Source organism: Sander vitreus, chromosome 15, assembly GCF_031162955.1.
Source record: "Sander vitreus isolate 19-12246 chromosome 15, sanVit1, whole genome shotgun sequence".
NCBI classification, from domain to species: Eukaryota; Metazoa; Chordata; class Actinopteri; order Perciformes; family Percidae; genus Sander; species Sander vitreus.
Genome location: NC_135869.1, coordinates 13651104 through 13676138, shown reverse-complemented (window position 1 = coordinate 13676138; position 25035 = coordinate 13651104). Strand labels below are relative to the sequence as shown.

The window sequence follows — 25035 nt, the reverse complement described above, 5'->3', positions numbered from 1 at the left end:
GGAATGACAAATGTTCTCACTTTAGCTCTTAGGGACTTAAAAGGCTCAACATCCCTCAATCCTTCAAAGAAAAAGGAAAATGGCAAAGAAAACATGTTTGACTTTGGGTAGCACACGAAACAGGAAAAGGTGTTTCCGCTCCTGTGAACCGGAGTGACCTGCCACTTACTCCCAGTGGAGTGTCCAGGAGTGGTAGGTGAGTGTGTGTGTGTGTGCTGTTGTTTTAAAAGAGGGGACACAAAGGCAGCGGACAGCACACTCCAACCGGAGCCTGAAGTCTCACACACTTTGCGGAGTGTGAAAGGTGTGAAATTCAACCTGACGGAGTAATGAGCTCAGCCCTGTGTAAACAAAGGGAAAAATAGGAAGGAAACAATTATATTACGATAGTCGTCCCAAAATACACAAAACGGAGGACAAAGAGAGGGGAGCATGAGGGCCTCAAACATTCTGCCAGACAGAGAGAGGCCCTCTCATTCTCTCCAATGTCTCGCTCTCTCATAACGATATGGCCACAGGGTGGGATTTGTCATGCTGAAACATAATTAGGAATGTTCCACTGAGGCTGTGTGATCCTTCCTATACTCTCCTGTCTTCACCCCTTTCTGCTCTTTCCTCCTTTCTTACCCCTTCCTCCTCCTCCTCCTTTGCTTTCTTTCTTCTGGCCTGTTCTCTCTGACAGCAGACATTCCCTGGGGGTTTTCTCAGGGCACAGGGGGAGTGGAGGAGGGATTCTGGGCCCAATTCCCAGCTCCAGTCTTAGCTCTGCCCAGCTGCAGCCTCAGCACAGATCCAGAGTGAGAGAGTGCGTGAGAGCGATGGCTATACGTATCAAAACACACAGGCAGCGAGTTCCACAGGGTTATTATGAATTGCCATTGCATGCAACTGTTCTATTAGCTAGAGGGTGGTTCCCAGTACATACATATATATAGAAAACTGTAGTGGTTTGATGCTATGGTGTTAGACAGAAAATCTGGAGCAAGAGATTAGCACTGCTAATAACTTAGATTAGCATGCTTGACAGAGGGGCTAATTCAGACCTGTAAATCCAGCCCTAAAACACTGGATCTGTCTGGGGAACATGCTAACAATGTGAAGGCATATCACGCTACTATATCTAAAACTGGTAGTTTGCGGGGCTGGCGCCTGCTTTTTGTCCGCTGTCTAGACCCCGTTTTCTCCCTGCTACTACACACTACTGGTTCACCTTCATCTCCCAGCATTTAACCTGTTCTCCCTCATAACCAAATCCTGGTCTGATGTACTATTCTCATGGGACTGGGATTGCATCATGTTGCTACAACTTGTGTTCACATTTGACTCTGATCACTCTCATGTAAAACCATTTTCACGAATATAAAATAAACACTGCAATATTACAGTTGTGGTTTCCATTACTTTAAACTGTCAACAGAAGGATTTGCTGTACTGTTTTCCACCTGTCTTCCACAAGTCATGTTTCCCATTGGGACAAATCCGAGCCAGCAAAAACATGAACATTTTCCATTTGTAATTACAAGCAGGAGATGGTGTGAACAGCTTTATCTAGTCAGCAGGATTTCACATGAATAAATCCCACCTGAATGTGGCATATGCAATTTCAAATTTTCCAAACAATAAAGCAATATTATATATAGCACTAACGAGAAGATTCACGCGGTATATTCAGCTGAGGTAAACCACTTCTCAGTACATTTGTAATTTGTGGCCAGTATTTGATTTTAATACTATGTACATTATGTGTTATATTATTATATGTAGGAGGTATCGCTTACTGTTGGCAAACACGTCGTTCAAAGTTAAACTTGTGCGTCGGTATGAGACCCCGAGGGGCATGACAAAGCAGCGGTACCTGGGAATGAGAACACAACCTGCACTCTGTTATTGGCTGGGGTTCTGCTCTTTGCTGACGCCCATAATGTCCCCCACACAGAAAATAACAAGAAAATACAGGCAGACGGCAGGGTCTCTGCAGATACAGAAACCGCCACACACTTCCAGTGGGTCATAAGGGATGACTGGAGAGGGATTATTTTTGTATTAATCTATACATTGTTTTTTAGTAAAATACTGCATATTATATCTTTAAAGTCAACTGTATCAGCACTTCAACATTCGACTATCCTTTTCGTGTATCTTACCTCTTAAGGTGGAATCGCAGGTACTTGAGCACGGTGGGCCCAGGCAGGAAGGTGCAGCTCATGCAAGTGAGAAGCTGCCAGTAGCGGAGGTGTGCAGCAGTGTACGGGGCAGGCGTGTAGCTGGTCTGCTTCACTAGTTGGCAGTAGACCTCGTCACGGAGGGGCCGCAGGTCCAGGCAGGTCTGCAGCACGCCCTGGATGATGGGAACCGGCTCCCATGCCGACTCCAGTTGCTGCAGGCAATTGAAGAGCTTCACGGCCTCCTCACGCACCGAGCCGTAGCCTTTTCCGCTGTGGTCTGGAGAGAGGAAGAGAGGACTTTTTAATTCTTTAGGATATCTGTATGATGCTAACATTTTGTTGTGTAAACATCATTGAGTTGCAGCATTCATTTCAGTTATAATACAATATTATATTACATATATTGTTCTGTCTTTTTAAAATTTTTGTTTTGTGGTGCCGCTGTTTGCACTTGTATTAATGAAACAGCCAAGCCAATTAAGGTCCTGCGTTGCATTGTGCTAAATGCTGCCTCTCAGCAATTCAAACAGAACAGAGATTGCACTTACTTCCAATTAGCAATAAAGCCTTTGATTGGACAGTTGCTGAAAATTATACATACAGGCTTGAGTGGTAAGTTTCTGTTAGAGGCATAAATAACTATCTAGTTAATATAGTCAAGATTACAACAGCTTTAAGAAAGACTCAGCCATCAGCACTGAGATCTGAACCTACTTGTTTTATGATCTAGTTTCAAATGATTATTACATATTATTAAAAAAAATATGTTTACCATTATTATCATTTTCACCTGCAACTTCAGACATTGTTGCTATGATAATGTATGACGTGTACATATTAACTACTTACATGTGTGCTCCAGGCTGCCGTATGGGAAGGGCAGCAGAGGAGCATACAGGGGGCCCTGGGTGTACTTCAGGATGGGATTGTGCTGGTACATGTGCTCCACTGCCTCAGGGTTGAACTTATTCTCCTAAAGCACACCAGTGGAAAAAAAATGTGACGATAACATCGATAGACACAGTAAAGAACAAACTTTCATATGCCTTCAATATGCCTGTAGCCAACCTGGAAGCAAGTCAGTGAGTGGGTGATTGAGTATGTGCGTTTGTCTGTCAGGGGTGACTGGGGTCGATTTGACCAGGGTCACAATTCAGCTCTGGCAACTTTCAAAGCAGCAGGAAGGTCAAATGATGACCCAGCAAACCACACTAGCATGAGTGACAAGTTACATTTTATCTGCTGGTGTCAATGAGTTCAGTGTGCGTGTGTCTTTTGCTGCCTATGTGGATAGATGCCTTTTAGCGGTACAGATGGCTTTCATGCTAGTACCCTCTAACACCTGTTGCTCATTAGTAACGTTGCCACTGCTCTGGCTCTCTCCTGCCTCTGCAACCCCCTCAAACCAGCCATCCTCTCTCGCTGGCTACAAGACAAGATTGCTTCCCCTCCTCCTTAGTGGGGCAAAGTTGACACATTCTTCTAAAGTGTTTGGTGCACACAGTCTTGTCTGTTTGCAATGTGGGAATGAGATGCTGCTCTGTGAATCAGGATACAGCCGAACATCCCAGATAAAATTCATACACTGCACATACATGGTTAGGCCCACAGACTGTCACTTATTCCCTTTGGTCTTCCCCTGACACGCTTATTCTCTATCTTGGCAAAAGCTAGATGAGAGGATTGATACCACTCTCAATTCTGCACGTAGATATAAAGCTACAGCAGCTGGCTAACTTAGCTTAACGCTAGCACAAAGTAACGGGGAAACAGCTAGCCTGGCTGTATCCAAAGGTACCAAAGTCTGACTACCGGCACCTCTAAAAGCTCACTGATTAAAAACCGAAACTTAAAATGACAATTAGCTGTTTTAGGTAGGTAAGATATTACATGTTAAGTAGTGAGCTGCTGCTAGGCCAATTTAGTTACATTTGGACAGAGCTAGCCAGGATAGTTGTTTCCCCGTTTCCATTCTTTATGCTAAGCAAATTTAGCCGGCTGTAGCTTTATACTTAGCATGCAGACATGTGCGTAGTATCAACCTTCTCAAGTACCTCTCGGCATGAAAGTGAATATGTCTCAAGTTTTCCTTTAAAGGATAATTCTCGTTAATTACAACTTGGTACTTGTTATCACAGTTTTGCCCATCATTTCTATCAGTTATGAAAACACTGTGCTCACCAAAGTTATTGTTAAGATCTGGTGATACAGATTCAAGATTCAATACTTTATTGCCATACAGCAACATTGCTGAAGTTACAGCAAGGTCAGAGGAGGCAAGACACAAGCGGTCAGATGATAAAACAGGTTGTAAACACCAGGAGTTTAGCTAAATTATCTAAACCGCTTTATTTGGAGGTAAAACCAAAACTGAGGTGGAGCTGAAATGTCGCTCGGTACACAGGAAAACCGTGTGTTGGCACAACTACATCCTAGTAGGTTAGAGTTGAGCCAAGAAGTCTGTGTCTTAACTGTGATGGAAAAAAACTGGTTAGTCAAAGTAATAAATTCACAGTTGGTTTGTCTTTAAAATGTAATGTGTGGCAGATTTAAGATTTAAAATCAGTTCACCCATCTAATCTGTTCTTCTCTCGATGTTTCTCTCTTTGACACATGGCCTCTGGCTGTAGGTCCAAGGCTAACACTGCAATCCCTGCTCTCCCTTGTGTCTGAACATGAATCTATGCTTTAAAGATAAGCGAGCAGTCCTGTTCACACACAGCCTCCTCTGTTCATTCTCTCTTTGATTTTTGCAGCAGCAGTCACAATCTCATACTCGAGAGGTAAAATATCTCGCCTATTTGAGAAAGTGTGCCTGTGTGTAAAGGTGAGGGAGAAAGAAAGCAACACACAGAGTGTTTGAGAGAAAGACTAAGGAGGGGAAAGCAAAACAATGAATGAGGATCACTTTAAAAGCAGGCCCCCTCTGCTCCTCCAAAAAATAATCTTGGCCCCTCCTGGCGAAGCAGACAGGGGCAGACGGAGACAAGCAGATTAAACACTTTCTTTGAGATTAGAGACATGACGGAGACAGGAGGCCAGGCAAAAGACTGCTTATCTGGCCCTGCTGCTTCACGCCGAGCCCTCCTCCACCTCCTTTGCCAAAACTGCCCCTCTCTCCGCCCTAGGGGCAGACTGATGCAAGAGGAGTCATCTGTCTGCTCAATGAGATTCCAGCATGCTGTGTTCTCTAGCAACCCCTGGTCTAAAAATATGGCTGTGCATTATAAATGCACTTCACTCTCCTTCCATGCAAGAAGGTAAAGCAAAAAAGTATCCTTTCAAATCCCACTAATCCAAATTTTCTGAGCACACAATAACTGGAAATATCTTTGTCTTGAAATGACCTTTCTGCTTCAGGTCTGTTATTATGTCCTGTCCTGGTGTGGTGGAAGAAAATGAGCTCATTCAAAAGAGAGAAGCAAGCAGAGAAAACTTTGGACTCCCAAACCCAATGAGGCTGTGTGGTTTCCATGGTAACAGAGCAGGGGGGGAGCAACAGCAACTGTGTGTATATGTTTTTGTGTGTGTGCTGCGTGGCCCACCTCGATGTCTCGAATAAGGAGCTGTGTTGGTGTTTCCACTGGTGCTTTGGTATCAATAATTTTCTGGATGGCACATGCCCAGTGCACAGCCTCGTTGAAGTGCTTGGTGTACAGCCTGTAGCAGTGCTTCCGTCCATATACTGTGATGCTCCAGTGGCCTGAAAGAAACACACAAAATAAAAACGTATCATGTTAAATTACATTATGGCATTGAAATTCAAACTGCACCTCATCTTAAAGGGCATTTTAAGTAAATGGGGACAAGAACAGTGAAATGTTCTCTGCATGGGACACCTCGCATATCTGGCGTGACTCCCTCTCCCTGACTTCCTCTATTGGTTTCATTGAGGATCAAAGGTCAGCCTGAGAGGAACCTCACACCACATCAAAACCAAACAACATCAGTTATTCTATACATGAGTTAGAACAGTGTTAAACCCCTCAGTGAGTCTCTTTGGACAACCTGCAATAAAAGTGAAAAAAAGGTCTGCTTCCTCCTTGTGCAGAGGAAGTATTAGACATACCCCAGGCAGCCTGGCCTGATCTGCAGCCCCACGGCTGTTATCTGCTTTTCCTGCTACGTGACTTGGCACCACATCCTTCTTTGTTTAGGTTCTTTGTAAAGTACAAACCCAAAATTAAGAGGTTTTACAACTGAGATTATGACATGGTGGTTTGCCATTGCCTACATTCAACCTGTGTTGTGTCCTTACATTAACGCTGCTGTAAAGTGTCAATGATGCCAAAGATGGAACCCTTAAAGGGAACTAATGTGTCAAGGTGACAACCAGAAAATACACAGAGGAACTAAATATATAATGCAACTTTCTCAGTGGCTTATGAGGAACATAGTTATTCAGTAGTGAAACAGCCAATAGAGCTTGTGACAAATTAAAGCCACTGTTGAAAGTGCACTTCTGTCCAGAAAAGTCCCCTGGCATATTGAGTTAGTAAGAACTATGTTTGGGTTTATACAATGGTTTGGACATTTTAAGTGGTTTTTGGACATAATCCCTTCCATTGATGGACAGGCAGACAAACGAAGACGACATGGATGACATGTTTGTGTACTACAGAGACTTTAAAAAGGACAAGTCATCCCCTGTGTCTCTTCCCACACAGCAAAGACTTTCCTCTTTGTCTTTAATTTCTTTCATCCCAGAAAGGGAAGGGTGATGCCCCTGTTGATTACTCAGATGTGAGGTTTCCAGACCAACCTTGAGCCACATTTTGGACCAAACAGAGCTGGGGCTTCCCAAAGTTACTCAGAATTACAGCACTCATGGGAAGGGAAAGGGGACCACAAGACGTCACGTTCATATTAAATAACACCTGAACAGCTTACTAAAAATGTCTATGATCACTACACCGCATAGGTAATTAACACAGGTCTTATACTGGACTCTAAAGAGATTACGGGCAAGTATACATAAGCGTGGGTCAGCTATGCATCAGCATGTCTGTGTGCCCCTCACCCGTTTCCTTGTATGTCTGCTTGTCTGGCCAGATGACAGAGCAGAGGTTGGTGAGGACCAGCGTGCCCAGTCTGCGGGCTCCTTTCTCTGGTCCGGTGTAGTAGTCGAGGGAATCCTGGCTCAGCATGAACCAGTACCGACGCTGCTTGATCCAGTTTCCTCGCACCTCCCGCAACAGCCACCCTTTAAATAACATACACACACGTGTCATATGACAAGTCAACTTTAACATAAAATAAGTATGTTACATGCCAGTAGAACGGCCATGATTATTTGATTAGTTGAATAACAGAAAATTAATGAGAAACTTTTTTGATAATGGATTCATGGTGTACGTAATTTATAAAGCAAAAATGTCAAACATTAGATGGTACCAAATTCATCAAATGTGAGAGCCTGTTGCTTTTTCTCTAGACATTGGACAATTGTGATGGACATTTTTCACTGTTTTCTCATCTTTGATAGACAAAACAATTGAGAAAATAACAACTTACTGGCAGTTCTACATGGCAGCATACATCACTGGGGCTGGGTATTGTTGACATTTGTTGATACTCATGCCGAGACCCCAGTTTTGATATTGATGACAAAATACTTTTTCCAATACATTACTTAAGTTACTTTATACCCTTATTTCAATTAACATAATAAAGCCAACATTTTTGAATTGATAGCATTTTTTTTTTTTAACCTGCTTAGAGTCAGCATTTTGCCAGCATCAAGTAAGTTGTCAATCATTAAAATGCTTTTTAATTTCACTTAACCCATACTTTCTGGCACACCTTTTACTATGCTATCAGACACACAACACGACAAGCATTTCCCTTGAAAGGTCTGGGTGGTAGATGGGCAAGTCCTGGAGCTACTAAACCAGTGCTGCTGCACCATGTCTTCACTAAGAATAAGGCATGTAATTGTCCATAACGTGTGTTGCAGTCTGTATGAGACTTCCTTGTTGGGGTAAATACTAGGGGATAAAAATACAGCCACCTAATGGCATAGGCATTAAAGCCTGCATGCAGCCAACATAATTACCACTTTAGAGGTCGACAGAGTGAGAAAGAGAGAGAGAAAGAGAGACATGCCTTTAGCCAGCTCATAGGCATGCTCATTGGTCTTGCCAGGCTTGGCTCTACTATGCAAGACTGTTGTGTTCCCAAAGTCCTGAGGGTTTGGAAAGACTGCAACAGCCCAGATCCACTGTTTCACGGCAGTTAACTTCTTCTCCCCCGTCAGCTATGTGTTCAAATTGTTCCTAATAAATATTTAATCTCAGAGTAGATAAATAAACTAGCTTGGCAGAGCTCTGTCCAGATGCCGCCCAGAGAGAAACAGACGGAGGAGGATTGAAGAGTCCTGGTAGGGGGTCATAGTTCATCCAGAGGGCTGATGGAGAGGCTGGCAGGCCACCTGGACTGCTACTAGGCAGGGTGGGACTATCTGCGGGGGCAGGGCACTGCAATATACTGGCAGTGTGCCACTTGTGGGGTGACTGTGCATGTGTGTTCATATGGCTTGTACACACATATTTGAGAGTGTTTTAAAAGGAACAATCCTTTAGCTTCCTACCCTGTAAAATTGGCAATGACGCCATGCCAGCATCGCTGCTTCCTCTGTGGTTAGCAAGCTGTATGCCACCTGTCAGACAGCGCTCATTTCGCCTGCTTCTTTCTTCCCTCTGCTCTCACTTATTTCCTCTTTACTTTCATCTCCCCCAATTCTCTTCTATCCTGGTTTTCGTCCTTGCCTCAAAGTGGTTTTCCCAGGCAGTGCAAAGCCTCCACTGCCTCACTGCTACTCCAAAATAAAAATAAATAGAGAGAGAGAGAGAGAGAGAGAGAGAGAGAGAGAGAGAGAGAGAGAGAGAGAGAGAGAGAGAGAGAGAGAGAGGGCAAAGGCTCAGCCTCTCAGGCTAGGTTTCCTGTTTAAGAATGCTTCTATATGATATAAGTGGAAAGTTTGAACCCAGCATAAACTCACCCAATATAGCCAATGCAAAACCCTGGAGGCACTTAACACCACATCAGAGGGGCACAGCATCAAAACCCGATAAATAAAAACCATGAGGTAAGTCGGGCTGAGCTTGCTGACAGACTGGATGTGCGACTGGGGAGGCAGACAGGCGGATTGGGTGAGAGACATGAAGAGAAGTGCATGCCTGCTACCTTGACGCCTCTGTCACAGACATGGGACGTCCCACAGATGCTGCTCTTTTGGGTACTTTAAACAGTGTGATGAGGAAAGGCAAAAAAGGAGAGAGACAGAAAGAGGAGCACAGTCCCCTGTATGCCCCTCCCATGGTCTCCCATCTGGATACCATCTATTTGGCCTGCTAATGTCTCCCCTGGGGGGCCACGGCTCGCCCTTAATTTGTTTCATTTGTGACCTCTGATCCCCAATGCCCTACCTCCTCAAACACAGATTGTGCAAACAATCTCTCTCTGTGCATTTCCATCTCTTTACTGCAAACCTCCCGTGACTGAGTACGGAATGTTTGTTCCATGAATGTTTAAATGAAGTGAGACACCTCACTTCAAAGTTCAATTCTAAAAATGTGTGTCATGCACAAAGCCGGATCAAACAGAGCATGAGAAGCTCTGCATAATGTGAGGAGCTGTTCATTTTAACTGTAAATCAACAAGGGTATCTCAATAAACCACCGACTTAACATCTCTGTCACTACTCCATTGCCTCTACAATTCATCCTCCCATCATCAGTCTATATCTGCAATGTTTGTGGCCTATTTTAGATTCCCTGAAAAGAATTAAACATATCCTTGTGCAACACACGCATAAATGGGAGGGATTATCTAACGCCCTGAGGTGTTGTGGTGGCTGTTATAGTGTGGTCGGTCGGAGTATGGAGGCGTGGTGCAAAAGCTAAAATCCCAAGCGACAGTGTAATCAATGGCCCAAGGAAAGTAGCTGTCCTCTGTTTTGGAGGGAAACCCTTCTCCTTTAACAGTGAGACAGGGACAGAGAGGGGACAGCAGTAAGGGAGGGGCACTAGCCAAGGGTGCATAGTAACTGCTGTCAGAATTAGGCAATCAGACTGCCGCCATTCCAAACAGGACGTAACTTATCCAAGTGCTGGCATTTTACTGCTGCCTTTCAGTAGCAGGCCAAGAAGAAAAACGAAGAAAGAAATCAAACAGAAATATCCTATGAGATCATTCCTAAAAAGCATCAGACACCAAAGACGGCGCTCCTGATGCCAGTAGCTATCCTTACATGAGGACACAGAGGGGGGGGGGGAGTGGGAGCAGCGGTGCCACATGTGGTCAGAGAGGGGTTAGCTACGGGGCGAAAGTGCAGCATGGAGCTATGACAGTACTAGTAAAGAGATAATTAGGGTAATGAAAATATTACTATATTTAATGAGATGAACAGCATCAACCTAGCCCTGCAAGGACCTCATTTATTAACTGAAGGACAAATTAGCAGTATTAAATGTTAAGTCTGTAAAATGGCAAAAAAAAAGTGAAAATGCCCATCACAAATTCCAAGAGCCCAAGGTGATGCCTTCAAATGGTTCGTGTTGTCTAACCAGTCCAAAGATAATCATACATTAACATTAAACAAAAAACAGCAAAAAGCTGAATGTTTAGCAACTAGATGACACCATGCTCACCACGCCATAGCAGGTTTATGCATTCAGGCAAAGGAAGACCAGACTAATGGTGGTGTTATGTGCCTTTGTTTGTGTGTCTTTGTTGTGCGAGTCAGACTCACCCTTGACCAGCACTTCAGGCTCTTCCTCCAGGCCCATCTTACTCTTCTCGATGACCAGGCTCTTCATCTCTTCATTTACCTCTGAGACAGTGTGCCTGTGTAGAGGAGCAGAAGGAGAATGTAAATAACTGCTTCTCTCTCAACTCAAGTCTTCCCCTGACTACTCCCTCCCATTGGATAGCTAATTGGCCCAGAGACACACAGTTGCCCCCCCATGTGACACTGTGCCAACTAGAAGCCTCTCTGATACTCTTAGGTGGGGGTCACATAGGGGGGACTGGAAGAACTGCCACGAATATCTGTCCTCCTGCGTTCTCCCAGTTTCCCTCCCTAGCAGCACGCAAGCACACAAACACACAGACTGATACATACCACGCCACTGTGGACAGCTCGTCTCTCTTTTATCACTTTGGCTGCCACGCCGAGCGAGCCACTGAAAATAAACGTGACAGAGCGACGCCGGCCTGACTCCCAGCCAGCCAGCTCACACCGGTCAGAGGAAGGCAGTAGGTTCAAGAGATCACAGCCTTGGATAGTTAAAACTTAAAACATCATCAAAAACATCTGTAAATCTGCTGAGCCGCTGTTCTTACTTTTCTCTTTAATGCCTTACGAACACATCTGCAGCTACCTCCACATACAATGATGCTTCAACAATTTGTACAGCAATGTTATGGACAAATTCACACTTTATCTCAGGCCAAGGCCCATTTCCACTCTATTAGATTGTTTAGAGATTTAATCTCTCCTCGTTTATTTATCTAATTACTCGTTTATTTTCTCTATTTCCTGGGTCTAACTAGCATGTGAAGTACAAGTGACAAACCCCTTCTCCCTTCTTGTTCTCCTCCTTCCGGGATCATTGCTCAGGAAATTAATCAAGCCCTCCGTCCTAGGGATATTCGGCCTCATGTTACCTACTCCTTCACCAGCTGATTTACATCCTTATTGATCTGATAATTTCTGAAGTTTCTCCTCGCGGAAGGCAGCAATAACCAATGAGTCCAAATATAGCCTTATCTGCTTTGACCCAGCTTACATAACTGCAGAAGCCATTTCCTTTTTTTCTGTGTGCGCTGACCTGATGCTATCTATACCATGCTATATCATGTTGACCTCTGTGATATTATTCTCTGATAGTGCCTATTATGCATAAATGCATACAATTTATGTATTTGCAGTCATAGAGCCTAACTGACTGGCATCTCTAAAGTCTCTAATTCAAGCTAATGGGCAGACACAGTGAAACTATATTGTGGGCCAGCTTTTCTGTAAGTGAATGTAAACTGGTTCAGGGCATCACCAGAGAGCAGAAGCGAGAAGAAGAGAGTCAAGAGGATCCTGTCACATTATACTCAGTCAGGCTGTATAACTAAGCCGGCTCGCCTGCTACAGCAGCAGCCTTCATGGACTTCTGAAAGTCACTGCCTCCACAGACTCCACTTATGGGCAATAAAATAAAACACAGAACGTCTCTTATTTGAGGTTGTTAATAACCCCTGCTACGTAACGGAGACAGGCATGCAGACAGGCAGAGGTAGTCTATATGTAGCCCAAATGAGAGAGGATTTAGATCTATAGAAAAACTACGCCTCGACTGGAGAATATAGCCTGCTGTGCAAGTGTTTATGTTCCTTGGATAATTGCTATTGTCTGTGATAGGCTTACATCCAAAATGTCAAGAGCAATACAAAATAATCCTTACACTTAGTTTCTAAATCTCAATATCACAACTACTAATTCTGAAACAACTGGTATAACCTGCTGCAGGATTTGAACCAGCAGTCTTAGAGAAATTAAAGATGTGACTTTCAATTTTACAGTTTATTGAAGAGGTAATGTGGTACACACATGGTCGTACATCTTGGAGGAATATTATTTGAGTAAAAAATTAAACTTGGCTCTAATGTGTGCAGATTCAAAGAAGGGTGTGCATTTTGCCATTTACTGCCAAAACAGACAGAAATCTCTTTTTCTGCCCCGAACTGGTCTGCCCCCATCTTTAACCTGAACTACTTTATAAGTCAACATCAGTGCTTCTTTTAGGCCTCCTTAGGAGGAGGGGTTAAAACTATCCTGGCCTTCAGTTTAAATGCAGCCTTAGCAGAGTCAGTTTGATGACTGTGTCCAAAAACCCAGCTTAATGTTGATGTGGGGGCTTTGGATCTCCACAGCTGTCCAGCAGCCCTAAAACACCCCACCTCAACTCAACCCCCGCCAGCCCCCCATGCTACCGCCCCCACATTCCCAGAAGCCCCAGCAAAGGCCGTGACGGTGGGGCCTTTAGCGAGCAACTTCCTGTGGAGTGCAGGAAACAATTTGACATGGGGATTAGACAGCACGGAGAATGGAGCGAATGCTCATCAACAGCCAGAACCTCTCTATCGCTCTCTCTTGTCCTCAAGGACTAAACATCAGCTACTGCAGAGGCGGAGCATCATTTGAATGTCACACTACTTAACTGTTAAAGCTTGAAATGTGTTGAAAATTTTAAAAAAGCAAGGCCCTCTGATATTGTGTGAAATATGGCTGATGATGAGATGAGCTGTTCAATAGTCATCTAACCATTACTAATTGTCACCACTACTAGTTCATGTGTGCCCTACTTTCTCAATTTCACACATACAATTTCACATCTCTTTTATACCTAAACAATATAGAGCTCAGATGTGAGAGGGATGTCGTATACAGTAGCCTTTACTGGACTATTTCGTTCTACTCATCAATTTGGAAAAAGGACTTCCATTTTTCTCTTTTGCAAAGCCCAATCGCTTGGTATTGTCAAGCATGATTCACGTTGACACCATTCCATCCCATTAATAAATCTTTTCTTAATTTTACAAACTATTAAGTGATATTAATCTGCAAAAATGACAGGTGGAAATTTACTGGGTTTTACATGTGGTCACCAAATTCCATGTACTGTAAAGAGTGATGAGGTGTACCACCCTAACAGGTGCGGCAAAACTAACAGCAAGAGAATTAGCATGATGTCATCAATTACAGCTTGTACACGCCCACACAGTCCTGAGAAGAGCCACAATAGGTGGAAAGCACCTGTGTGGCTGTGAGGTTAGGTTGTAAGCTTTTTATCAGCAGATTTTTGACGGTACAAAGTGCTGCTTCTTTCCATTACAATCTAACGTTAGCAAACTGCTAACTATTAACTAGCTGCATGCTAAAGCCAGATAGCTGTAATCTTGGCGGCCAATGCTGGTCATTTATCCCCAATTTCTGTTGATCGACTAATCGTTGCAGCTCTAGTTTTAGCAAATTTAAAAGTCTGTGAAGTCTGAATAACGGGAGGTTTTCCTGTTGTTCCAATTCTACCGCCATTGCGTGAATGCAGCATTGTTTAAGCTACATATTGACTCAAATCAACATATGCATAACAACAGCATATGGACTGTTCCTACTGGACATAAAGAAATAAGGTCATTACAACTGATGAGCATATTGTCTGCAGTCCTTTCATGGTGACAACGATGGTGATACACTTAAATCCACCAAGTATGAACAGGACAATGAGTTGATTCGTTTGTGAGCGTCTGTCTGGTGGTGGCTGCTGGAGCGATGAGTAATTGATTTCAGTCCAGGGTCTAATCAAAACGCCGAGACGCTAATTAAAGTCAGAAAAGTAGTGTCCTTGCTCTCGGGCTTGAATGACCGCAGTGGAAACAGTGGAGACATGTTCCAGCATACAGAGCGGGTCCTTGTGACAACAAGAACATGCACAGTTGGAAAAATGACCCTTGTGTGGATGTGTCACAGAATCACTAGGATAATTATAAGTGATGGATGAAATGTCTGGATGGGTCCAAAAAGACATTCAAACAAATGACCTCAAACCAGCTGCCTTTTTTCCGTGATGTTTAGGCTCACATAACTGTACACAAATGACAGCCATACATCAAGTTACACAGTTTTACATCCGCAAAAGCACCAGAATAAACACTATTGGAGACGTCCTTCATTAAAATACAGTGGGTCATACTGTAGCAGAAAATTATCAGTTTCTCTTTGTGGGAAATCCATTCCTCTCTCAAGTCTCTATCCCCTCCCCCACATTGCTTGGGCTTGCTGCATGGGCCTCTGGCTGAAGCTGTGCTGGTGGGAAAATGGGAATGTGGTGATTAAGACTGGGCCTATATGACCTCCCAGCTAAAAATACGCTGTTTACTCAAGACCACTGCCAAGAAACTCTGGACTAGGCAGAGGAGAGAGGAAAAAAGTCATGTTTTGAGAAAGGAGGAGGAAGGGGAGGGGGAGAGAAACAGGAAGTCTGAGTTTGTGACTGAAAAAGGGAGTGTTGATCAGCAAGAAATTTTATGATTGGGAGTAAGTGATGTCTTAGTTTGAATGAAGTTACCCTGATGGTGAGACTTTGTGATGTGAATTAAAACTTTCTATATTTGCTGATGTTGTAAACAGAGCTAGTTTGTGGTTAAATGGTTGACCCACTTCTAAGCCTTTCACGCAAACACGCACGTTTCATGCATACACACACACGCATTAATTCACACACATGAAACACATTCTGAAACAGTAGTCTCTTTCAGCCATTGCAGCCAACACCAAAAAATATCTGTCAAAAGCCTTCAAAGCAGAAGGGAGAGATGAGAAATGAGAAAGCAGACAGAACGAATGGTGAGAAAGAGAGATGGAGAAGTCCTCAAGTGTTCCCTTTCTTCTGGTATGGTTTGTACTCGGTTCTCTATCCCAGCTATGAGAAGGAACTTGAGTCAGGAAAGTGAGGATAAAAAAATAGTAATGATGTAAGACAGATTTGAGTGTGGGCACAGCAGGAGGGAGCAGGCTGCTTGGCACTTTGTGCTGACTGAGAGACAGACAGGGGAGACCTGCGCTGTCCGCCTGCAGAGATAAGTCCATCACCCACACCCTCAGTAAGCCGCCTGTGACTGCGAGAGGTCAGTGCAAACGCACAACGAATCTGTTAGCACTCCTGACAAACTAATATCATTTGAAAACTTCCCAGCCTCCCCAGTTCAGCCTCTGCAGTTACACATTAGTCAACTAAAAGAGCTTTTCTGTCCCGAGTTCAAACATAATAATCCACAGTGTTGTGGAATGTTTGATATAGAGAAAAATACTTTGCACATCTACAACGTGAGACAGGTGCGTAGGAGGTGGACAAGTAGGTCAAGAGTTGCAAAGAAAACCTCCCGCACACTGTCTTACTAGCAAAAAATAGAAATTTTGAATAATAGGCAATGTATCAATGTAACATTGAATTGTGGTCATTTCAAAGTTGCTGGGTTCACAAATCACAGAATGCATACCTGCAGAACCATGCCAGGTTACTTATCACAGTGATGTCCCGTCTCTTGAAACCGATGCAGTCCAATGTCAGTTATCTCAAAAAAATCTATCTTGTAAAATAAATCTCTCAATAAATGGACATATTAAAAAAAAAAAAAAAAAAATCTAAAACTTTCCACCTACTGAAAATGTACACTAGCTTGTTCTGTGTCACATTTTCTGAGTGATAGCAAGATGTTTTGAGCATACTTTGTGTGTAATTTTTACTATATGAGAAAAACATAGTACTGATAATGACTAAAGTTGACTGTGCATGTGCCCTGCAGCTATTGGCTCAAAATGTACAACACACAGAAATTATGGTATTTTCCAAATTGAGAGTGACTATGAATGTGCATACAATGTTAGCATACTGTATACAAAATACATTGGTAATACATTTTCTGGGAGAACACTTTACGCATTGTAAGGCGACCTTGGGTGTTCTGAAAGGCACCCTAAATTTACTATTATGATTAACCCTGAAATGGCCTACACTCAGATGTGTGTACCCACCACTCTGTTTTAACAGAGGCCGGCCTATCTCCATTCCTAACCACATCAGGCCAGCAGCATAATGAATTATCTGAGCATTACCATATTGACCTAAGTCTAGTAGGACAAACATAAACCCCTCCAATTCATCACCATCACATCTGGGCCGTTATTTAAACTAATAGTTTAGATTAATGTCTCCTTCTGGACAGTTCAATTCAATAGCCCAATACAAGTTAAAAAAAAGAAGTAAAAGCTGCCCTGCCTGTTACATTAGACTGAAGATAAAAGGATATGGCACCATCTGCTACAATACAATGCCCTCACTTATCAGAGCCTGGTTTGGCTATCCCTCTATACATTTGAACATCTGGGCGTGTCCAGTCATTGGCCAGGTAATGACCAAGCAGTACACTCTCTAATCTCTGCACTCAGTGTGATGATTACAGCCAGACTTTTATCACACTCCCTTCAAAACCAGTAGTTAATTATGCCATGTCGCCTGGGGCCACCTCCACTACAATCTAGCACACACACACACACACACACACACACACACACACACACACACACACCTCTTCTGGGAGTGCTGCTGCTGAGGTAGGACTGAGTCACCCAGCCTCCCTCCTTACTTCGTGCCTTACTTCTTTCCCTCAAGCCTCAAGAAACAGCACGTCCTGTATGACTGCAACAAAATGTTACAGCTTCAGCTACTCACTTCCTGATGCAGCTTTATTCTTGTTGAGAATTGTTGCAGACCCTCATCTATACACATTTGTAGTGTATGATAGTCCGACAAGTCAAGCTTTGTGACTCATTGCCTATGAGTCGGCAGATGTACAGTAGAGATTGTGGATGAGGGAAGAGGGGCGAGGGGATGATAAGGGCATGATGCCAGAGACAGAGTGGAGCAGAGCCTGGCTACATCACTGTCTGAGATCACAGTCCTGCACTAATAGTCTGGATCCAGCCCTCCATGAATCACTCCTTTTCATTGGCACTAGTATTCACTTGTCAACCCCATGACCATTTGAATTTAATTATTTGTAAGACGCATAGTGGTTCCTTGTAATGGGCAGTTTTAGCATACAGCCTTGCAAAGTGATTAGATTTGCGATTCTGGAAGGTGGAGTTGACCTGTGATTGGTCACAATCACCTATAGGTTGAATATTGCTATATTATTGGCCAATGCAGCCTCAAACAAAAGCAAAGCCAATGTTTAAATGGCAAACATCAAAAAGGTCAAGAGGTTAATGAGTGAAAGCTGTCAGTGGGATTATCCATAAGCAATCAAAGTATCACTGCAGAGCGTCAAACATCATCTGTCAATATACATATGAGTCTGTACCGCTTGTATCTTGTGAGCATGTGTGCAAATTTGTGGTTGGGCACATGAGGAGAGCCCCATGAGAAAACAGATGAAGTGAAAATCAAGTGATTGGCCAGTACTTGCACATGTGCCTGCCAAAGATACAGAATTTCCCATCAGTAAGAGGAAATATAAGGGTAAAATAAGGAACTATCACTTCCTAAAATTCAGGTTTAAAAAATCTGTTTCTATCTCTCCTTACCCATTTGTTCCATTGGCTGTGCAAGTTGGTTGAGAAACAGTCACTTCAGCTGGACTCTGTCAACAGAAGAGAGAGAATAGGGTAAATAGATGATAATGCAACACAAACAGTAGTCTGTCCTTAGAACTAGCCAACAGGTTGGAGTGATCCCTCAATAGTTTGCGTTCAGTGGCCATGTTACAGTAGAGCATGCAGCCAATCCTGGCAGTCTCAGCACATAGCTGCTCTGTTCCTGTAATGCTTGGCTTTCACTTCCAAGGGGTGAGCTGGTGGGGAGAAAGATGGCATGCAAAACAGGCTCATTTAATATAGGAGCGGGGAACAGAGGAATCATTTGTGCAATAGCTGTGTGCACCCCAACCAGCTAACCCCAAAAGCCTTTTATTCAGATCAGTCATTTCTCTGAGAAGGTTGTTAACCTAAAAATAACCCTAGTCTTTGAGATTGCACTTACAACAGGAACTGTTCATCTTTTCTATCCACATGTTTATAGTGTCACAAGTTGGCTGTTAGCTTGATAAAAACAAGTGGGAAAGACAAAGAGCCTCTGGACGGAGATTGCATAAAATCAGCACTTTGTGTAGTAAAATTATGGTGTACTAATGTTGATTATCTAATGAACACAGCCCAAAATCTTACCTTACACAAATTACTAGCTAAATGTTGAAGTTTTTTCGACTGTAATCCAGCTGCTCATATCAAATCACATTCCCCCTTTCTTGGATATCAGTTTTGTATGGAAACTGGGGTTAATGCTTCTACTGACTACAAATGGGGCTGCCACTGGCAGACACGTAAAATCAAATTTCATGGGTGGAACAATGAACTTTTCATTCCAGAACTTCCCTGTTAGGCAGGCGATGGGAGAGGATGTTTCCTTTCACGGCACTCAGGCCCCTGGATTCCCAACTTGACCTTGGAAAACCCCATCAGACATCAGAGCTTGCCTGTATGCAATTTGGACTGATTCCCTGGTGTGCAGCACTGTGTGTCCCCGTGGCCTGACTTGTTGTCTCTGTAAGCCACAGCCTTGAGCCAGCTCCTGTGGCTGCCCCGGCCCAGCTCAGGGGTGTTGGCCTACCTGAAACTCTATCCAGGTCAGCTCTGGGCCCCTCACAGTTCACACACCACACTTTACTACTGGGCAAACCAGCCTAAGTATAGCCCTTGCCCTGCAAAAAAAAGGTCTACAGCTCTTTTTGGGTGGTTCTAAAATAACAAAGAAAACATGAACTGTAAATGTATAGGCTAGTATGGAGACGGTGTTAAATTTATAAGGTAGATGGACTCTGGCAAATGAGGGAAATATGAGGGTTTGGATAGTAAAATTTGATTAATGTTTAACTCTGTATGTAATGTAAATGTCAAAGCAGACAGGCAAGAATAACTGAACACTGTCAGAAAGTGACTGGTGAATGGAAGAGAGTGTGTATGGTATCTCCCTACTGCTGTCTGTTAAAGCATACATGATTTAACCAAGCCAACAGCCCCAGAGGAGAAAATTCAGACAGACAGCCATGACTGAAAACGACAAATCCATACTAATCACTTCAACGACTGCAAAGCTGTAATTCCATGATATAAACTAATCAGATTATCAATAAACTAATGGTTCAGGTCGATCAAGTTAGAATATTTTGAGTCATCCTCTACAAAACGTGACAATTTACAGAAAAATAGCTTTCCAATAGAGTTAATGGGCTGTGGGATGAGGAACAAGGATAGCGTGCGATGCAGAGCCCTGGCAAAAGCTCTCCCTTTGGACGGGCAGGGGATGAATCACTCCAGACGAAAGCAGAGCATTGAGGGAAAGATGCCGTTATGTGTTCGTTCCATGGCTGACTTCCGCTCTTGCTCAACCCCCCCGCCCCATCTACTCACACTCTCTCTCTCTCTCTCTTGGGAGGTTGAGTAACCAGGAGGAAATGCTTGGGCTCAGCCAGTGTCGGCCTGAAGACCAGATGTGTGGCCTGGAGGTGGTGAGGCAGAGACGCAACGGAAACCAAATAGAAACCAGCGTACCAGTAGTGACGGTTAATGGGACCCGCTCTCAGCAAGGCCGGACTGTGCCTATTTGTTCTAAGTAACAGGATGCACTGCGGTACTCCGGTCCACACTTACAACAGTGCAGGCCTAAACACCACTTCGGGTGGTGGTTTATTGGTAAACGTGACTTCACATTGCATAAAAACTGAATAAAGTTTCAGTGGAAACATGGAAAGAAGCGAGAATGACAGATGTCCTGTCCTAAAATTAGTGCCTTGCTGTCCCAACACTAGAGGCATTCAGCTCAGTGTAACTGTTTGGGCAGCTGTTGGAGAGCAGTTTCTTTGAATGAGGACTGTAAACATGCAGGGGAAGAGTTCTGACATGGCCCTGTGCTCTTAAGGGCAAACGTCATCACTGACTGATGATTCCAACCACAGTGAGAATAAGTCCTGGCAAAGAACAGAGTGTCATCTAGGGCTTTGGTGCTGTGCCATGCCATGATGTGTAGCATCCTCTAGAAGCGTGTTGGAAAACAACACAACAGATCGTGGCAAAGGTTTTAGATGTGTTGAGCCAGGAAGACTCCCCAAGACCTGTGGGTTACTGTGGTCACCCTTGGCAGGAGCTGGACATAGGCCTACTAAATGGAGTATTTTAGTCACACACACACACACACACACACACACACACACACACACACACACACACACACAGGTCTGACCTGCTCTCTGAAAGTGTGGCTTCTCAAGCTCTGGACAAAATTGAGCTCTCTGGGTAAACGATGGAACGTAGCCCCGAGGGGCTAGGACACATTGTAGACCATCTTCAACCCTCCACCACAACCCCTCCGTTGACACCATAGAAAGCCAAACAGTATCAGTTAGATCTGTATATTTTGAGGGGAATGGCTGTGGGCTAGTAACAAATTGCATTGCTGAAGAGAGGGTCAGCTGATGATATTGGCTTAGAGTGTTTCAGCTGTGGTTTTAATTATTGGCCCAGTGTGAACTATTGACACAGTTACAATACCCAGCATGAACCAGTGACACAGATCAAGAGGAAACCAGATTTGTGGAAGTGCATTGATTACCTTTGAGCATCAGGGAATCAATAACTTTAGAACACCTGGGGGGACTTATAGCAAAAAAGGCATGTTTAGTCCAAAAGAGCAGTTTGCTTTGGTTACTAGGTAAAACAATGTCAATTACATCAGTCAATCAAGTGGTTCCTCCTATTATGTAATCTGATAAACTGAACAGACCCCATTATAGATTAATAAAACATTATGTTACGTGTATGTTCATCTAAAGGAAATATATCACTCAGATTAATACAGGGAGACTATTATTTGTATGACTTTTTAAGTAAATTTATATGAATATGTATTAGCAAGAAATGAATAAAACCAAGACTAATCAGTGATGTAACACCACTGTAGGGGAAAGAAACGCTCTAAAGACAGAGAAGCATTATGAGCTTCACATGAGTCAGTTTTGCACTGCCATGTAAACCAAAAATTATGGCAAAGGGAAACTTTTGTTTTAGGAGTTATTCTCGTGTAAAAATTACACTAGTTTCTTCAAATTTGAACTGGCCTCAGGAATAACCATTAAAATGCAGCAGTATCCTATGCGACTTATCTTCTAGTGAGACGAAAGGTAGGGCAGAATGCAATCCCTCAATCAAGGTAATCATCATATAGAGCCACGTTCTTCTCAAACAACACATCAACAATTCAATAAACCAGCGTTGCATCCAAGCCACCCAGAGGACACAATTCTGCAGATGGAGCATAGGTTACATTTTAATGTGGGATCCGGGAAAGTTACAGGAAAAGGAGACCTCTGCCTTTCACTTTAAAAGGCCATCAGGCATCTCCATTGGGACATGTTAATGATCTCATATTGATCGTGAATATGAAGTACAGTTGGGTTACTTAGACAGCCAATGCCCAGGCAGATGGTGCATTATGACCAAGACTGGGATGTTTGCCAGGGAGAAGAGTACTACACGCCAACACCTCTCTTGATGCCCCTGAGCAACAGATGTTGCTCTTATCTGCCAGTTGCTGGTACTGTTGGACTTCTGTTCAGGCACTGTGTAACACTTATCTGTTACCAATATTTTCATGCAAATCACTGGGGTTTTGCACTGGTTGGTTGCAAGCAGACAAAAGGGCCAGTAAATAGATAAGCAGGATATGCAAGTAGGCGGCTCCAGGTGGTATTACTTTCATCTCCAAGACCATGCACGGTAAAACAATGTATGTATGAGAATGTATGACAACATACTGCTTAAAAAGAATGAGTCTGATGTGAGGAAAAGCGCACAGTTCCAATAAATATTTAAGGGTGGCCGTTTATAAGAGACTGTACATAAAGAGCTGTGTGTTGGGTTATACAGATAGAGCCTACCTCAATTCAAACAATGCCCCCTCACAAGTGGGTGGACAATGCTGAACTCTCTGTGCCTGATCAGATGACTAACATTACAGAGAAGACAAGGCAGCAGTCTTATTTGCAATTGAGCAGAAGGAGGCCAAACACACAGGATCACTTCAACACACTGGGTTTACAGCGTGTGCGTGTGTGTGAGATTGCTCAATGTTGCCCAAGCCTCTTAAGACCATGCAAACCTAAACGTCAAACTGGCCAGCAGCAGCATATTCTCTATCCTGCATCTGTGATATCAGGCTTGCAACAAGTTGTTAATTCCCACAGACAATAAAAGAATTCCCACAGACAAAGTTAACAGCCAACATATGAACACTGTAGCTTGCAACTTTAACATATGCGCAATCTTATGAGCACAGGTTGCATTTCCTATTATACCTTTAGTTTCCAATCCATATGTAGTTTTCAAAAGTAATCATTTTCATGTCAAAAACTGTAACCATATCGGTTTGCACAAAACTGAAATGATGCGCCTGAAGCTGAGTCGGTTTTATGAAATGTTGTTCAAGGTATACTGTACAGGACGGTTTTTACAGCCACTACTTGAACTTTTAAACGTAGCCTATATAGGCCTATTCAATTAAAGTATTCTATGAACTGTTTATGTGTATGTGTATATGCACAGGAGTTGTAGTCTAATGCAGGTGGAGAGTTTTTACCCGTCCATTGGGAGTCAAGTCCTCCTTGTTGCGCAATTCAAAAGACGCTTCCTCCTCTTTCTCCCCATAGTCCCGTCCGAGCAAACTAAAGCCCTGCCTGCAGCACAGAAACCAGCAAACTCCTTGCAAAGGCATTCAAATGAGGTTAAGTGTGTCGTCTTCTGCTATCCAGGTCGGTGAATTCAACATTCACGGTACTGTCTCGGCCGCAAGTAACTCCAAGAGCTGCGTGAGAGCATACAGGACACCCTCTCCATAGATATCCAGCGAGGAGGATGAAGGGTAGCATAAGCTTACGCTCTCCTTTCTGTCAAAGAAAACGTCTGTAGGCTAACTGTACATGACAGCAGTCATACTCCAGCAAAACCAACAGAGAACTGGGTTAAAGGAAAATCCTTCCTTCTACTCCTTCGCCCAGGACACCTTGCTGTCCCTGTTTGAACAACTTGAAACGATCAAAGTAGCCTACAACAAAACCAAATTTAGTTCCCAAAACTGGCACTGTAGGTTAAAAATCAAGTTGAATGCGCTTGACAAGAGCGACACTATTTTTGTCAGCGTTTTAAAAGCACATTTGGTGAGTAATGTAGAACTCGCACCTCTGTAAAGGACCGACTGTCTGACTGACTTCTGAGTTTGAACAAAAGCGTGCTGCAGCTGGGACAGGATAATGTGTGTGTGTGTGTGTGTGTGTGTGTGTGTGTGTGTGTGGCGGGGGGGGTCACGCCCACCGATCTCACGGATAAATTGTGATTGGCTGAACACAGACACTCCTCGGAATGACACGCCTGCAACTCACGCCCCTCCATACTGGCGTAGCGTCACATGTAGCAAAGTTCTAAACCGTCTCTGATGATAGTTATTAAATCATCCAGAACACCATAATGTCCCGGCAATACTCATTTAACTGTCTATAGTGCTCATTAGTAAGGGTATTTTTTTTAATTTTTTTTTTTTAAATCACTGCTGTAGTAGACCTATACATACTGGAATTACTCAACAATGACTGTAAACAGACTTAAATTATGCTTGGTCTTTTAAATCTTCTGCCTTGTCCTCTGAGTGTTAGGCTATTATGCTATAACAATATTACATTTGACCTACTGTTACAGATACTACTCCAGAATACTCCAGAAATTGGACATCTGAATAGCCGACAATTAATTCAGAAATCTTATAAAATTATAGACTCTGAAAAACGCAAAATCTGTTTACTTCACTGCACTTTATGGTGGAGCAAGTATTCAGATAACACTACACCTCTTTACAAGTTAAAGTCCTGCATTCAAAATTCAATTTCAGTATTATTAAATATGAAGTATTATCAAAAGTAAAGTGTACTTAGTACTGCATTAAAAGTTAAGCAGTAGCTGGTTACTTTACTTGTTGGGTTGTTTATTATGTAAAAATGAATCATATTTTTAAATATTCACATCATATTTGTATGGGTCCTCACTGTCAGTGTAGACTGTAGACTTTTAAAGTGTTACAGCTTACTATACTGTGCTTACTATCTTGAAAGCAATCTTCATTAGTAGTGAGTGATTTATTTTGTTTATTTTATCTTATTCTTTCTTGTACTTTACTCTCTTTCTCTTGCTTTTCTTGCACGCACACACACACACACACAC

At 43.1% G+C, this 25035-nt stretch overlaps 1 protein-coding gene across 3 annotated transcripts in view; it reads right to left on the bottom strand.

The window, feature by feature from the left end:
* The window catches only part of plekhh3 (pleckstrin homology, MyTH4 and FERM domain containing H3), a 30227-nt gene extending 6157 nt beyond the window's left edge, over positions 1 to 24070 (bottom strand). For all 3 annotated transcript variants that reach the window (XM_078270528.1, XM_078270529.1, XM_078270530.1), the window contains exons 1-7: positions 23405 to 24070; positions 18304 to 18359; positions 10918 to 11012; positions 7186 to 7368; positions 5711 to 5868; positions 3015 to 3138; positions 2145 to 2442 (exon numbers count right to left, since the gene is read on the bottom strand). In XM_078270528.1, the coding sequence (XP_078126654.1) occupies positions 2145 to 2442; positions 3015 to 3138; positions 5711 to 5868; positions 7186 to 7368; positions 10918 to 11012; positions 18304 to 18359; positions 23405 to 23539 (1049 nt within the window). In that variant the 5' untranslated portion in view covers positions 23540 to 24070. The remainder of the gene's footprint in view (positions 1 to 2144; positions 2443 to 3014; positions 3139 to 5710; positions 5869 to 7185; positions 7369 to 10917; positions 11013 to 18303; positions 18360 to 23404) is intronic.
* Between the last annotated feature and the right edge of the window lie 965 nt (positions 24071 to 25035).